General features: G+C 44.3%; 1 protein-coding gene across 2 annotated transcripts in view; it reads left to right on the forward strand.

Annotated features, from left to right (window-relative positions):
* Positions 1 to 17515, forward strand: part of TMEM63B (transmembrane protein 63B) — a 74883-nt gene that overhangs the window by 28566 nt on the left and 28802 nt on the right. The window contains exons 2-6 of one of the 2 annotated variants that reach the window (XM_068232636.1): positions 327 to 540; positions 3480 to 3559; positions 13135 to 13173; positions 13462 to 13552; positions 16614 to 16651. In XM_068232636.1, coding sequence (XP_068088737.1) covers positions 349 to 540; positions 3480 to 3559; positions 13135 to 13173; positions 13462 to 13552; positions 16614 to 16651 — 440 coding nt within the window. In that variant the 5' untranslated portion in view covers positions 327 to 348. The remainder of the gene's footprint in view (positions 1 to 326; positions 541 to 3479; positions 3560 to 13134; positions 13174 to 13461; positions 13553 to 16613; positions 16652 to 17515) is intronic. The other variant, XM_068232637.1, reaches the window with a different exon arrangement.

Consider the following 17515-nt stretch of genomic DNA (forward strand, 5'->3'; position numbering starts at 1 on the left):
GAAGTGAACACGCACCCAAACTCACATTTCACCACCCTGGTCTGATGATGCACGCACACTCTGTTACTACTTCCTGTCAGGTCATCAAACCCTGTCCATCAGTACTATAAAACTATATCCGCTGTGGCTGGCTGGTGCTGGGACTCTATCCCCCCCCCCCCCCCCGACCCCTTAGTATACTGGACCACCCACATACACCGCCCCCCCCTTTTCTCCAATACTTGTTACTGATCTGTGCACACATAAGCCAGAATATGTGTGTATGTAGCGTGTTACTCGTATGCCTTAAGAGATGGTGGCTGACCTCTGTTTCTTTTTTCCTCCAGGCCGGATAATGCTAGAGGAAGCATGACTCCCTTCTTCCTGGGCACGCTGGCCTCTATGGGCACCACCTCAGCCTCCTCCTGCACTGGAATAGATTGTAACAATGTCACCACTAAGGACTACTGCTACAGCGCCCGGATCCGCAGCACTGTGCTGCAGGGACTGCCATTCGGTGGGGTCCCCACTGTCCTCGCGCTGGACTTTATGTGCTTTCTGGTGAGTAGAAACACTGTACTAACCACTGAGCAGAGGGTGGGCAGAGATACCATGTATACACTGTACTACCCGCCGAACGGGAGGTACCATATACTCACTGTTGTAACCACCGAGCGTGGGTGGGGGAGGGGGTACCATATGCACACTGTACTAACCTTCCGAGCGGGGGTACCACATACAGTGCATCTGCAAAGTATTCACAGCACATCACTTTTTCCAAAATGTATTAAATTCATTTTTTTCCCTCAGAATTCTACACATGTGAAAGCACATGTACCTATGTAGTCATAGCCTTTGCCATGAAGCTCCGGTGCATCCTGTTTCCCCTGATCATTCTTGAAATGTTTCTGCATCTTAATTGGAGTCCACCTGTGGTTAATTCAGTTGGTTGGACATTATTTGGAAAGGCACACACCTGTCTACATAAGGTCCCACAGTTGATAGTATATGTCAGAGCACAAACCAAAGGAATTGTCTGTAGACCTCTGAGACAGGATTGTCTCGAGGCACAAATCTGGGAAAGGTTACAAAAAAATTCTGCTGGTTTTGAAGGTCCCAATGAGCACAGTGTCTTCCATCATCTGTAAGTGGAAGGAATTCAAAACCACCAGAACTCTTTCTAAAGCTGGCCAGCCATCTAAACTGAGCTATCAGGGGGGAAAGGGCCTTAGTGAGGGAGGTGACCAAGAGTCCGATGTGTTCAGAGCTCCAGAGGTCCTCTGGAAGGAGAACATTCCAGAAGGACAACCATCTCTGCAGCAATTCACCAATCAGGCTTGTATAGTAGGGTGTCCAGACAGAAGCCACTCCTTTGCCAAAAGGCACATAAAGGACTCCCTAATCATGAGAAACAAAATGTAGCGTGTTACTCAAGTATAGAATAGAGTATAGAAAAGGACATACAGTAAAGACATGGCCTCAATTCACTAAGCTTAACGCCTGTCTTTAATAACGCTTCAGAGCTGTCAGCTGTTTTACAGTTATCACCATGGTGATATAATTGTGATAACTGTAAAACAGCTCAGAAGAGTTATTAAAGACAGGAGTTAAGCTTAGTGAATTGAGGCCTTGACACCAATACATTACATTTACAGAGTTAACAAGGTAGCATAATAATCCCGTAACAACTACAGCAGTTAGATATGAGAATTGTCCTTGATAATGTATAAGGGTTCGGCAGTGCAAAAACATGCTTCAAAAACGGCTAAGGTGGAGGGAGTGTGTGATGAGAGTTCAGTGAGTTGACTGCTGTGGGGAAGCAACTGTTCCTGTGCCTTGAGGTCTTGGTGGAGAACCTACGTCCTGACGTAAGCCAATTGAAGAAGCGGTGTCCTGGGTGTAAGGGATCGTTGGCGGAGCTCTGAAGCGCAGTCTTTTGTCGTAGAGGGGGGGAGTGGTTTCCCAATGATTCTCTCCGCTGATCTGATGACCATCTGCAGTTTGTCAATCGCTGGCGGAGGAGCCAGTGTACCAGACTAGGATGGAAGAACAGAGAGTAGATTCACCTGGCCAATACCATCCCTACAGTGAAGCATGGTGGTGGCAGTGTCATGCTGTGGGGATGTTTTCAGTGACAGGAACTGGGAGACTAGTCAGGATAAAGAGAAAGATGACTGCATCAATGTATAGAGACATCCTGGATGAAAACCTAAACCAGGGCACTCTTGAACTCTGTGTTGTGTCTCTCTAGCCTGAATTCATTTTGGAATAAGGCTGTAACATAAGAAAATGTGTAAAAAGTGATGTGCTGGGAATACTTTTCAGATGCACTGTATAGTGACCTAGACAGTGGGAAAGACCGAGGATGAGCATTGCAGCCATGTATTAGGGTTGTTTTAGGCTTTCCTGTAGTTTTTGAGAGGGCAGATCCAGCTGTGCCTGGAGGGATTCCAGACAGCAGTCATTATTTCAGCAATTCTCCACTCCTTGGGGTATATGTAGCATCATCTTGGGCTGTTATTTAGGTTTACTGTATGAACCGTGCAGCTAAAAATCACAGGACCAAAAGCCTCCTTCTCAGTGAGTTAGTTTCCAGGCTTTGTGGGCTTAGCTGTTGCTGTATGGATTGCGTCATCCCCACTATTGAGACTGCAAGGGGCAGAGCATAGACTAAATCATTGTGAGGAGATTGCTGGTGTCTGGCCTCCTGACCAGGTAAATCTAATTTATGGGTGTCAGCTAGTCCAGGAGCTAATCTAAGCAAACAGAAAAAAATCAGTTCAGTTTACTGCCTAGACCTGTGTGCCTGGAGGGCATTTGTTATCACAGATGGGATTCAGTGCAGACTACTCCTGTCTGGAGGTGGCGAGTAGAGATGCTGGCAGTGCCCGCTCTGTGCTGTGCCCATTGTTGGCTCTATGAGTCATCGCTGTGTACCAGCCGCAGCCTGTGTGACTCCGCTGTCGATAGAGGTGTAGTCATAGAGCCCCCCCTATCAATCATACGTGGATATCAGAGGACATGCATGACTCGTCAGAAGACAGAGACCCCCATTACTCACACACTGATCAGCACAGGGTACATACTGTACATTCTCTGTGTATAGCCAGTACAAGCATTATGAGGGCTCTGCACTGCTGCCCTCCAGTGGTGACAAATGGCACTGACATTTCCTCCTGTACAAAGATCTGCAATATGCAAATGCAATTTTCTTTTTGTTCTCTCTGATATATCCAGAACAAACATGCAGCTAATCTTGTCAGAAACGCCTGAACTGCTGCATGCTTGTTCACGGTCCATGGCTAAAAGCATTACAGGCAGAGGATCAGCAGGATAGCCAGGCAACTGGTATTGTTTAGAAGGAAATGAATATGGTTGCCTCCATACCCTTCTCACTTCAGGTGTCCTTTAAGTCACTATTGTTACTCTGGATGTTCTGAATGATCCAACCAGACAGCAGCCATGTTGTTCCTGTGTGACGCCATCTTATGTTCCCCCAGGCACTGCTCTTTGTATTCTCCATCCTACGGAAGGTGGCCTGGGACTACGGGCGCCTGGCATTGGTCACCGATGCTGACAGGTGAGTCATGTGACACTCACTCTAGTGCGGTTGTGAGCATAGATGTGCTATACGTGTGTATCCGTTCGCTTTGTGTTGTCAGCTGCGTACAAGACAAGAATCCACATCACTATCTCCACCAATAACAATCCGTGCAAAAGGGGGGGGGGCAGTGTCTTGATGTGCGTAGTGTTATTTGTCGCTATACTTCAGGATGGATAATCCAGGACTCTCATCAATACTGCAATATAACTGCTTTATTCATTTTAGCTCTTATTTATGATACAATCATGTTACTCATAGCGCAACATAAACTGACTCGCACTCAAATCTTGCTAAGAATGCACTGGGAAGATAAATAGTGCAGAGAGACAACTTACAGGGAGAAGAGAGCTGAAATATTTCAGAAGCAGGTGAGATTCCAATACAGGAAATGGTCAGCATACACTGCAGCTAGTTTACTATCAGTACAGACACAGAGTAACAGCTTATTCTGTACATACTGGAGGTAGCAAAGATTATCACACTCTGCAGCTAGTTTACTATCAGTACAGGCACAGAGTAACAACTTATACTGTTCTTACTGGAGGTAGCAGAGATCAACACATGCTGCAGCTAGTGTACTATCACTACAGGCACAGCGTAAATGCTTATACTGTTCATACTGGAGGTAGCAGAGATCAGCACACAGTGCGACTAGTTTACTATCAGTGGAGGCACAGGGTTTACAGCTTATACTGTACATACTGAAGGTAGAAGAGTTCAGCACACGCTGCAGCTAGTTTAGCTAGATTGCGATCAGTACAGGCACAAAGTAATAACTTACACTGTGCATACTGGAGGTAGCAGAGATTAGCACATGCTGCAGCTAGTTTACTATCAGTACAGGCACAGAGTAAATGCTTATACTGTGCATACTGGAGGTAGCAGAGATCAGTACACGCTCCAGCTAGTTTACAATCAATACAGACTCAGTAACAGTTTTTACTGTACAAAGGAGCTTGTTAATGCGTTGATCATTTGTAAACCTGTTAAAAATTGTATTTTTCTTTTTACACAGGATGGCCATATTTGCTCACTCCGTAGTGTTTGTAGCATGTGTTCTGGCAGGGCTGGTATACGTGAGCCAATATTTCTGATTGACAACAATTTGATCGGATTGTCTGTGGATCAGAAGTGAAGTCTTCTGCTGTGTGATTGGGGCAGTAAAGTTTTCTTAAAGGGAAAGGGAATCTGAAGTGAAAATAAACGTATGATATAACGACTTGTATGTGTAGTACAGGTAAGAAATAGAACATTAGCAGCACAGATATGAGTCTCCTATTGGTTCCAGTACAGGAAGAGTTAGGAATCTTCACTTATCTATGCAAAACAGCTTCTCTGAGCTCTCCGACCAAACTTTGCTCTGCTACAGGGCTCTTTTCTGAAGCACTTATACATCAAAGAAACAGTAAGAGACTTCAGATAAGATTTTACTGCAGGGAAGTTCAAAGGGTCATTAGCTCTGCTCTGTTTCATAGTTTAAAATGCAGAGTTTAGTTTGTAAACTGTAAATGTTAGAGAACGATGCAATGTTATATTAAAAAAAAAAAACGAAAAAAAAAAAACATATAACTGAAAATAAAAATGAGAATTTTCTTTGCTACTAATGTTCTATGAATTTTCCATGCTACACTTTCAATTCATTATATCACAAGTTTTGTTTTGTTTTTTTTGCTTCATTGTCACTTTAAGTGGTTAAACGATTGGATGTGGTGGTGAATATCGGTCAGTTCTGCACACAACACATCATGGGTCCATATTGAATGCCCCTTTTCTCCAAAGTTTTCTCCTAGGAGGTTATTTTTCATCTTTTCAGCATTCTATTGAAAAAGCACCAAAAAGTACAGTCAAAATTATTCAGAGTATTTTCTTGCTCATTGGTGGCCTAAAAAGGCATTTTATTGATAAGAGGTGAAAATATTACCTAGGAGAAAATCAAGGAGAGAAAGTGAATTGGATCGAGCCCCTGTGTGTTTGTACAAACTACCACTGAAGGCACAGGGGACCAGAAGTAACACGGGGGTGGGGCACTGGAGACATAGAGGAGGTACAGAGGGCAGAGATTAGTGTGTCGATGTATGGACAGATACTGGTTATGGACAAACCTACAGTCCCTATCTCAATCATTCACTGGAGACCACCTGTATTGGTGTATTAGTTTACTGGCCATTTCAAGAATGGTAATGTATTTTGAGTTTTGGTTGCCAGAAGGATTTAAAGAGAACCAGAGACGAAGCACCCTCATGTATTTTACCATATATATCAATGGGAACATGACAGTAAACTCCTACTCTGCTCTTTGTTTCATTTTTCACTGGTTAGTCTGCCTGTTAACAGCTCTGATAAGAATCCCAGACTGAGCATTCAGTCTTGCTTTGCCTTGTAATGATTATAGCTGAGTCAGTCTTCTGTGATGTCTGTTCAAGCCTAAGCCCGCCCCCTCCTGATTCTGCTTTCCTGCTATGAGGATACATAGCAGGAAAGCAGAGCCACAAGGGGGCAGGCTTGGGCTTGAAAAGACATCACAGAAGACTGACTCGGCTATAATCATAAAGGCGCATACACGCGCCATACTGTAGCGAACGACTGGTCCGCCAGACTCTCCCGCCGGGCGGACGTTCGGCTCAGCGGAAGGGGCAAAGCCAGACAATGCTCAGTCGGGGATTTTATCAGAGTTGATAACAGGCAGACTGCGCAGTGAAGAATGAAACAGAGAGCAAGGTAGGTGTTTTCTCTAATGTTCCCACTAATATATATGGTAAAATGCACAAGGGTGCTTCATCTCTGGTTCACTTTAATTACTTTTCTTGCTGTTTTAAAAGACATGTTCTATCTTTTGCACTTGTGGGGTTGCTAGCTCTCTAATTACATGCACACACTAGATTAAACTCGCCAATAAAGACCGCCTCAGGTTGAGATTCTAGCGTGCATACGGGAGCCCCCTGATATTGCCTATAGATCTGGCACACCCTAGTGACCCCAGAATGCATTGTTCTCTTTCTTACCCCACCCGCCAGAATCCACTCCATCATGCGTAACACATCGTTAGTACTCCCTAACTCTATAGTAACAGAGGCGCCAGGCAACACGTCTACAGCTGTAGCCCCAAACTGTCACCGGAGGCATCGAGTCCCAATCCCTGCCAGGCGACGGGTACATGTCATGCAGCTGTCGGTCTGCCATGAGATCAGCTATCAGATAGATCCCTATCCAATCAGAGAAGGATTTATTGCCTGTCCACACACTGCAGACAGATTTCCAACAGATTCCACTGCCTGGAGCCCTCAAGTGTGTGTTTCCTTCCCAGGCCTATGTGCGAATCCTCGCCTCTTCTGGTGTCTGGCTTCTTTTTGAATTGGTGCTGCGAGTGCTTGTACTACTTGACACAGCTGAATGCAGTGATGTCAGTACATGTGGCAGTGTCACCGGGTACGGGCACTCGCAGGGACAACCCAAACCGGCACTGGCCTGGGGTCCATTGGTCGTTGGGACACCAGGAATCGAATATCGTTGCCACTGTGCACCCAATTGAGCCCTTAGGACCAAGATTTTCCACTATGCCTGTTTGATCCTTGAGACCAATTTTGGCCTGTTATTGATCAAAACGATCAATCGAGTGACCATCTTGCAGCATTGATATCTGATAGATTTGGTCATTATGGTCGAAATGGCCATATAGCTATGCCAAAAAACTAGTAATATACGGGCACCCTTAAAGTTACCTGAAGGGAAAAAAAGTACCCTGGGGGGGTACTTACCTCGGGAAGGAGAAACCTCTGGATCCTAAAGAGGCTTCCCCCGTCCTCCTCACCAGAGAAGATCCAGCGGTGGGACCCCCAAAGATCTGCTGACAAAGACAAATAATGATTAATTAAACCAACCTTTATGAATCAATTCTCCTGGTCTACAAAAACTTTTGTTTTTTAAATCAACACAACCCCTTTTTCCAACTGACCACTGGAGTTGTTTTTGGTTACCTTGCTTTGGTGGAGACAGGGCTGGCTCACACTGCAGAGGACAGGGGAAGCCCCATTAGGATCCAGAGGCTTCTCCCTCCTGAGGTAAATATCTGAGGTGTACAATACTTTAAAGGACAACTATCAAAGAAACATTAAAAGGAACCTGATGCGAGTGAAATTATTTAAAATAAACACATGACATAGCTGGAAATTAATATTACATACTAACCTCCCCATCAGTTCCTCTCAGAAGCTCACCATTTTCTACTTACAGTGATCCCTTCCAGTTCTGACAATGTTTTGTCAGAACTGAAATATACCAGTTCCTGTCAGTTATATATCAGCAGCTGTCAGTTACAACTGAATGTGCAAGGTAATGTCCAAATTTCCCTATGGCTCAAGTGGGCGATATTAGTGGGTGAGAGTTTAACAGTGTGCTAACCAGGAAGCTGTTATGGGGTATTCGCCAATTTTAAAATGGAGGATGGGGAATTCCATTGATCACAGTGGACAAATGGGACGTAGGAGAGGAGAAAGTGATGGAGGAGTAGACTACACAGGAGGGAAGTATGGGTATTTTTATTTTCAATTCAGGTTCTCTTTAAGGGCAGGTTCACACTGGCATGAAAACCGGTCCGTTTAGCAGAACTAAACAACCAGATCCTCAGGGCTCATTCACACTTAAGCGGGATTCCCGCTAATTGCAAAATGCTAGAGTTTTTTAAAAACTCTTGTGCTATTGAAGTCTATGGCAGTGTTCTCACTGCCACGATGGAGGGCGTTTTGCTATTATCGCGAATTGCAAAACGCGTTACCTGAAACATGTTGCCGGTGATCCTGGAGCGATCGCAGTTAGCATGTATAGAACCACTAAACATTGATCGCTCCAAAAATGCAAATTTGTCCACTGATTTTTTTTTTTTTTTTGCATTAAATCGCAGAAAAATCTCCCGCGGAAAATGTTAACGCAAATCGCTAGCGTGTAGCGATTTGAGGTGTGAATGGGCCCTAACGGAGGTGAACAGATCCTATGTTAATCAATAGGATCTGTTCACATTGCTCTGCCGAACGGACTGCAAGTTTGGAGTGGTAGTGACTTTTCCAGATCAACACATCCAATGTAATGGAACGGAGGGTCACAGATGAACAATTGATGCCTTTTAAAAACTGATCTGTTTACACAGATCAGTTTTTATATGGATCAGTTTGTTTGTTCTGCAGTGTGAAGCGCCCCCTATTCTGTAAACCCCCTTATATGTATAGAGCGATTAGCCCAGGGGTCTTAGACCAGCGATTAGCCCAGGCCCTATGGCTCGGGAGGCAGATGTGGCTCTTATGATGGCTACATCTCGCTCACAGAGAAATCAGTAGGGGTTGATTCACTAAGCTACACTGCTCAAGCAGCGCAGCTCAGTGTGGCAGCACCCCCCCCCAAAAAAAATTTCAACATAGGCATGATTCTGCTGTAGCATGCACTACTAACTTACTCGCGCTACCCCAAAACTAACGCCTGCTCCAGTTGGCCCACTCTGGGCCCTGTCAGGTCCATTGACTATGTAGAACGAGATCCCAACACTTTGATTGGCCCAATAGTCTGCCTTTCACTTGACAGGCAACCTATTGGGCCAAAGTGCAAGGATCTCGTCCTACAAAGTGAATCAACCCCCAAGTCAGCTAGCTAATTGCACAAGCTGTTAGTTGGTATTTCTCCTGTATGGCTCTCTGGGAAATTGCTGATGTTGCTGAAACCCAAGAGAAGCTGAAGATGTGTATGACACTTCCGCCGCCCAGTGAATCAACTGTATACACATCACCATGGCAACAGGGATGTGATCCCTACTGTCCCAGTTTGAAACATATTGTATGGCTCTCACGGAAATACATTTTAAAATGTGAAGTTTATGGCTCTCTCAGCTAAAAAGGTTCCTGACCCCTGTATTAGCCAGTAACAACACAAGGCTTTTCATGTGTCTTTAATCACAGCCTGTGTAAAGGAAATGCCTTCTGTATCGGACCTCTGCTTTCCCAGACCTCAGATTGCAGGACTGTACCATGCAGATAGGTGCCACTTCCCTGTCATTATTCACAGGGCAATGATTAACTGTTTGTTTCTGCCCTGCCCACACATACTACTTTGTCATAGACCATATGAGAACAGGCAAGTGATTTTTCAACTACAGTGTAGCTTTCAAAGAGCAGGATCCTTGCGTTCTTCCTGTTTTTAGATGCTTACACCCTCCATTCAGAATAAGCTCTTTCTGGCTGTAATGTTGTGACTGAGAGGAGCACACAGAGCTGAAGCTGATGAGTGATTTACACACTGCTTGGCTACATGCTTTGATGCTGTATCTCTGCTATCTGTTGTTCAGAAGGAAGTTCAGAGAATACAGCAAGTGACGTCTGTTTCTGTATGCTGAGTGTGCTGGGAATGGCCCCCCCATCTCTGCATGGTGCAGCCCTCCATAGTAATACCCACAGATTCATCTATTCTCTGTAAAAAAAAAACAAAAAAAAAAAAACTACTTTCGCTTACCGTAATTTATGAAAATATAAAAAAAAGCCTATGTATTGCTGTTTGCTAGTAATTACTAGAAATATCAGTGACTTATAGAATTTCAGTTAACTTTGATAGTTGTCCTTGAATCTCGGTGAGATGATGGGAGAGATGTATGGAGTGCTGTAGAGGCACCTAAACCCCAAAGTTAATTAAAATATAGGAGTGCAAAGGTACCCATACATCTAGCGACTTGGCAGCCGATCGACCATCCGATTTGATAATTATAATACAATCCGATGAACATCAGTGCCACCAAGTGCATGCTCGATCGAAGATGAGACCAATTTCGGGTTGAGCTTGCCCGATCATGAGCAAGATGTCGGGTTGTCGTGGTCAATTGGATATGCAGCAGTAACAGCGAGCGATGTCAAGACAAGCGAAGAAACCTCATTCAGTGTATAAATGTACAAGTATGTGTGTATTTATACATAACCTTTCCTGTGGCCGGCCACCAGTCCCCTGCTCTCTCACCTGGACCGTATTGAGGACTTTGTAACTTCATCAATCCATATTGTCCCTAGTAGCTGAATGATCCATCGTCATTCAAGGTTGTACATAATTTGAATAAATTGCTCTTTTGAAGAAATTTAGCCCGCTCTCCTTTCTCTTTTTTTTTTAAATTTATTTATTTATTTTGTCATAACCTGTCCCATGTCTCAGTGCCGATCGTCTTTCAAATATGCCACCCTTCCATTAGCCCCATACACGCTGCCAGCACATACACTCTGAACATGTGTGATGTTGGCCGAAGGCATGTATGGGGTAATGGAATAACAGTCGATTCGGAAGGTGGGCACCGCGACACAGAACAGGTTATGTATAAATGCACACATACCTTTACATTTATACACGAGGGGAACAGCGGTGAGTTGGCTGACCCATCGGACTTGGCCGATTCCCAAGAGATTTCAGCATGAAATTGATAGGGAGTCGGCCTGCGGTGTATGGGCAGCCAACATATCTCTCTTTAATCAGGTTCGATCAGAGAGAGATTTGTCTCTTGGTAGAATCTGCCCATCATCTCTAAATGTAGGGCTACCTTAAGTTTCTCAACTACTGTGTGTGTAATTTATACAGACGTTTAAGATGAAACTCAATTTTGCCAATTTAAATGGTGTGTTGCATTAGTACATAGCAAGGAAATGAGCAGCGCTACTTAAAAACAGACTAGTGCATACCTGCAAAAGAGTGCAAGCCCCACTTGTGGGGTCGAATACACACCGAGCATACACATGACCTGTCTACCACTAGAGGAGGATGTTGGTTTCCATTAACAGCTTGCATGCAACCTATTAAGTACTCGTCCCTCCCACTGCGAAGAAGTCAATCCTCCATGGGAGGGGCCTAACACTAACTAAATCCTAACCTATGTATATGCATAGCCTGGGTGCGGCTAATCAAATAAAATCGAAAATTGAAAATTTGGCAAAAGGTGGATCAGCGCAACACCAGGCCGCCTCCGAATGGCCTCCATCAGAGATGCGCTGAGCCCCCCCAGGAACTACACTACTTCCTGGGGGGGCTCAGCGCATCTCTGATGGAGGCCATTCGGAGGCGGCCTGGTGTTGCGCTGATCCACCTTTTGCGCAATTTTAAATGGTGTGTTATTGTGGGGTCTACCCACTTCTTCAGGCTATTAGAGCAGCCAAGTGCATGACTTTCACCTGATGAAGCTGCCATGTCTCACCAACATCTTTATAGATCCGAACATACTGTAACTTGTTGGTATGTTTTATCTTAGACACGTGTATTATCTACACCAGGCTTTCTCAACCAGGGTTCCCTGGAACCCTACTGATCCTTGAAGACATTGCAGGGGTTCCCTGGCGTTTAGCCCTCCTGTGACAGTGGCAAGCTAAGAAAGGTACTGCAAATGTACCTTTTCGGCTCCTCTTTGTTCTCATCGTACGCTCGCTTCAAATGTGGTAGGGGCAGGGGGTGGAGTATAATAGAGCACACTATAATAAGGGATACAGTGTAAAGAAGCAGTAAATTAGAGGTCAGAATAATAAGGAGCACTTTAATAAAAAGCAGTGGAATAGGTAGGCAGTGTAATGAGCAGCACCATAAGGAGTTATGTAGTAAAGAGTACTTACTATAATAGGAAGCACTGTAAGAAAAAAGTGGAATGGGGGCTAATCAACAAGGCTGCTACAGTTAAAAACCACACCCACTATAAAAGACCATGGACTTGATTCACTAAGACAAATAGCATGCCTTATCAAAGTTAGCACGCCTTATCAGTTAACACGCATTATCAGAGTAGCATAGTGAGCAGGGGCTGAGGGCAGGACGAGTGGAGCTCTCGTCGTTGCCAATTAGCAGGCATAAGTTCGCTATGCTACTCTGATAAGGCGTGATAACTTTGATAAGGCATGCTATGTGTCTTAGTGAATCAAGCCCCATGTGTCCTGCAAAATAAATTCCTACTCCCCGCACTAATGCAGGGGTTCCTTGAAATCCAACATTTATTTCAAGGGTTCCTCGGGGTAAAAAGTTTGAAAAAGGCTGATCTACACAAACAAGGGGGTAGCAATGACACTCCTTGCAGTACATTTGGGGTCCACTGTCCTGGTCAGCGTATGTATAATTCTGTAGGAGGAGCACATTGGACTCTGGATCGGTGGGGATTCAGCCAGTATAGTGTATCAGAGCGCTTATGTATAACATCGCCACTGGGAGACTTGGGCGCTGGATACAACCGATATACAGCTTACCCTGCTCCTGCACAAGTCCCAGTATTAATTACAATTCTCCACCCCAGTCCACGTGGATAGTGGGTTATGATGTAGTGTTTTTAAAGTCACTTTAGCTCCGTCTTTGGACAGCGCCATGGTTACTCACTGTGCGTCGCTAAAGCCGCAATTCCTATTATGACCTATGGTGGCGCCGTCTGTGCCCAAATCTCCTGCACTGGTTTTACAGCGCTCTTATAAGGGCCCCCGCCTCCACACACATCCGCGGTACTCCAGTCCCCCCACTGTGTTGGTGTTCGTTCTGTGCTCTGTGTAATTTATGTTTTGTATTCCTGTATCCAGGGCGAGGCGGCAGCACAGGTTCCGTGAGGAGCGAGAATAGTATGTGCCACGTCTGTGTGTCTGTGTGCTCCTCTTTCCTCTCTAATAACACAATAATTTTCCACAGCTGCGTCCGTGTCTCATCTAACCCCGATCTCTGGCTGCATGCGGTTACTGTACCTCTCTCTCTGTCTCTCTGATGTAACTCTTCAATTAATCAGCTTTCAATATGGCGATCTGCACCGGGAACGCTCTGCTAACAACCAATATTTTCTGATTGATTAACCTTTTCACCTCCAGGCACTGCCTCTTGTCTCGTAATGACATCACTGTCTCCTCTCTCTCCAGCATGGCCTCCGCTATGCACTCAGAGAGCCACGATCGATACGAACGCCTGACCTCCGTGTCCAGTTCTGTGGATTTCGACCAAAGAGATAACGTGAGTATGGCTCCGTCTCCTCGATGGGACGGGGGGGGGGAATGCAAGGACCAAATTAATGGCATTCTGTCCGGTGGAGGATATAAATATGTTTGTATTCACTTGTCATCCTGGCTGCAATTTTAAATTACTACGAAACCAGTTCCTACAAAAAAATAGCCCCTAAAGAGTGCACTTAAACTATAACTTTTTTAGGTTATTAAAATGTAGACTCAGTAGCATGTGTCATGGGTCCAAACATCAGTAATTAAACCGTTAAGTGCCCAGTTAGTAATATAATATTAAACTCAATCGCTCAGGCTGGTGCACAAAAGCTTGGTATAACATATATATTGTATTTAACCCCATAGACATGCAACCACATTGGTAGGTTGCAGTACACTTAAAAAAAGGTGGTGGGAGGGTTATCCGCAGTGTTAATGATTCACTCAAGAATACTTCCCAAATGTTCACCACCAAAATTTTGCTAAGCACACCTCCTGTACAGGTTGCACGCTATGTGACGCAGCTTGCAAACCGTAGTGAGGTAAAAAAAAAACACCTTCAAAGAACACACAAAAAACCCAACATGTTTCACCCGAGAAGGGCTTCGTCAGGTGTACGTATATTTGCAGTATATGGTGTGAGAAAACAAAATCATATCCCTCCACCAAACATTCATAAAAACTGTCACTGGATTCGAGGATGTGGAGAGCTAAAATTTATACGAGTTATGCTGGTCTGTAATGTGGTCAGCCATGCTCTCTGGTGATCGTGCGTAATCATTGATTTTAGTGCTGGAGGAGGTGTGTGTGGGATTACACATGCACGGTGTGGAGAGTTGCATGCTAGGGTGTGCAACTTCAAAGGTAACGTATGTGGTGGAGGTTATAAGAGCTGAAGAATAGCGCACCATTGCAGTCTTTATTAGGTTTTTTTGAGGAAAGGAAAAGATCTACTGGAGCATACATGCCAAGTTCTGGCCCGAGGGCAAAATCCCACCAGCAGCTGTAATTAGTGTAGTAATTAACTCAACATTGCTTTGGATTTGTTCTTTGTTGATTGTGGCAACACGTCTGCAACACTTCTGCATACAACTGATGATATTCATCAGTAAAGAGCCAGGTAACCTGAAGAAAATACAAATTGTACACAGGGTAGAAGGGGGCAAACAAATGCTCATGCTAGAAATTTGGATTTGGAGCTTTTTTTCTTTTACACTGACCATGGTTCGATCTGAAGATCGGGTGGCGCGTCAGTTGCCCGCGTATCGCCAATCGCAAGGACTCCGTAATGATCACTGAAATTGCAATGCTATTTTTCCACTGATGCGACTCAATCTTTACACAAACATGCTGTGTTTTTCCTGCCTTAAAGGACAACTGAAGTCAGAAGAATATGGAGGCTGCCATATTTACTTCCTTTTAAACAATTCCAGTTGCCAGGCAGCCCTGCTGATCTGTTTGGCTGTGGTATTGTCTGAATCACACCAGAAACAAGCATGCAGCTAATCTTGCCAGATCTGACAATGTCAGAAACACCCGATCTGCTGCATGCTTGTTCAGGGTCTGTAGCTAAAAGTATTAGAGGCAGAGGGTCAGCAGGATAGCCAGGCAACTGGTATTGCTTAAAATAAATTGTATATGGCAGCCTCCATATGGCTTTCACTTCAGTTGTTCTTTAAAGGGGCACTATGGCTAATCTCTTCATTTTAAGTCCCTTTAACATAAACATTTGTATGTGTAGCATTGTTCATGTCATGTATTGTGACTGATTAAAAGGATTTTTTACACTGCAAGTACAGTATATATATATATATATATATATATATATATATATATATATATATATATATATATATATATATATATATATATATATATATATATATATATATATCATAGCTAATGAGTCACTTCGGGCAGATTTACCTTGCTGATGCCGATTCAGCATAAACCATTGTGTAATAGGAGGCACTGTAACTGCTCTTTGTATTGCTGATTTATCCCCCCCCCCCCCCCCTTTGGTCCGATCAGATAGGTTTATTCCAACTTGTAACTGCACGATTGTGCAGTTACTGAGCTCTGTGCAGGCTGCATCTGTTGTACAGCAAGGACCCCTGATTTGATACTGGCACAGCGACGGACACCTATTGTCTGTTTCTGTGGTAACCAGCATTCAGCAGCGTCAGCTAGCAGACACAAGCGCTATTGCTGTGTCCTGCTTTGTATCTCTTTAGGGAGATCATTTTTTTTTTATTTACACCGAGTAGTTTTCAGGAAGAAGGAGATGGTTATAAATATAATTTTGCACATAAGCAGGACACAGCAATAGCAGTTGTCTGCTAGCTGCCGCTGCCGCACTTGAAAACCCGAATGCTAGATACCACAGCAACGGGCAACAATGGGTGTCCGTTGCTGTGCCAGGTTCAAAATAGGGGTCCTTAGCGAGCAGCGTGGAACGATAGAGCCACACAGTGCCTTCCTGCGCTGTTCGGCGGCTGTAGCCTGCACAGAGCTCAGTAACTGCACGATTGTGCAGTTACAAGTTGGAATAAACCTATCTGAATGAACCAGAGTGGGAATAAATCAGCAGCACAAAGAGCAGTTACAGTGCCTCCTATTACACAATGGTTTATGCTGAATTGGCCTCAGCAAGGTAAATCTGCCCGAAGAGACTCGTTAGCTATATATGTGTACTTGCAGTGTAAAAAATTTTTTAAATCACTCACAATACATGACATGAACAATGCTACACATACAAATGTTTGTTAAATGGACTTAAAATGAAGAAATTAGCCATAGTGCCCCTTTAAGAGTGAAAGCCTAATGAATTGCTGGAAAACCAGACTCCATCGCACTGTGAAACAAACGATCTCTAAAACGCACAAAATCACGCTTGGTGTTAATAGAAAAGAAAACATTTAATGCATCGTGTTACATTTGTGATCATGGTTGCCTGTAGATAGTGGACCTTATCAGCTCCAAGCTGCGTTCCATTTGCATCAAATTTGTATACAAGTCAGAAAAATGATCATATCAATGACCGTCTCTTATGATAATATGTTGTGGATTTCTTTCAGGGTTTCTGCTCCTGGCTGACGGCCATCTTCAGGATAAAGTGAGTTCTACAATGACCATCTCTGGTATTAGAGGGCGTAGTGCGGGGTAGATAGCAGAAGAATGGCCTCAGGGCATTATGTTATGGACTTTGTCAAAGTAGTCACTCCTGTCCTCAGAATGCCACTTCCCATTTGCCCCATGTGGTGGTACTCTGTATTGAAGGTCCAATGGATGACCGTTTTTAGGGTGTAGGATGATGTCTGTGGGGTCAGAAGAACCTTCCAGAAAATAAAACAAAAAGATACAGAGCCCCCGGAGCCCCGTGAAGTGTAGTACTTTATAACAGGTAAAGTAAGTGGGTCTAGTACAGGTTTGGGCAAACTTTTCTTGGATCTTGAGTGTCTCCCTCCCTCGCTCCCTTCGGAAAATGAGTGCAGAAAGATTGAGTGGTAACTCACCCAACTGCACTTTCCAGCAGCAATCTCCATGGCGAGTGACATGCTGGTATGTACTGATGGCAGGTCACATGATGCCATGAAGATCGGCACTGGAGAGTGCGATTGGGTAAGTTGCTTCTCTTGTACGTGCGCTACACAGTCCTTTTGAAAGGATGGTGGGAGAGAGAAGGGAAGAGGAGCGGAATCCCACCGTCTATCAACGTGCTGGCAGCATAGCTGCCACGGACTGTAATTTACCCAGTCCTGGTCTAGTAGAGTAATACTGCAGTACTCGCAACCACAGTATAAAGGCAGGTAAGGAAAACCTGTCCTCACTTATGGTTATTCGGATCTTGATGTCAGCAGCTATAAGTTCAAGGAACTTAGATCATTACTCCCTAAAAAATAAGGGTTTGGGAGGGAAATACCTGGGAGGGAAGAGGCACCCCCCAAAAAAATACAAAATGGATTATCCAAAAATGAGG

This window comes from Hyperolius riggenbachi, chromosome 4, assembly GCF_040937935.1.
Source record: "Hyperolius riggenbachi isolate aHypRig1 chromosome 4, aHypRig1.pri, whole genome shotgun sequence".
Classification (NCBI taxonomy): domain Eukaryota; kingdom Metazoa; phylum Chordata; class Amphibia; order Anura; family Hyperoliidae; genus Hyperolius; species Hyperolius riggenbachi.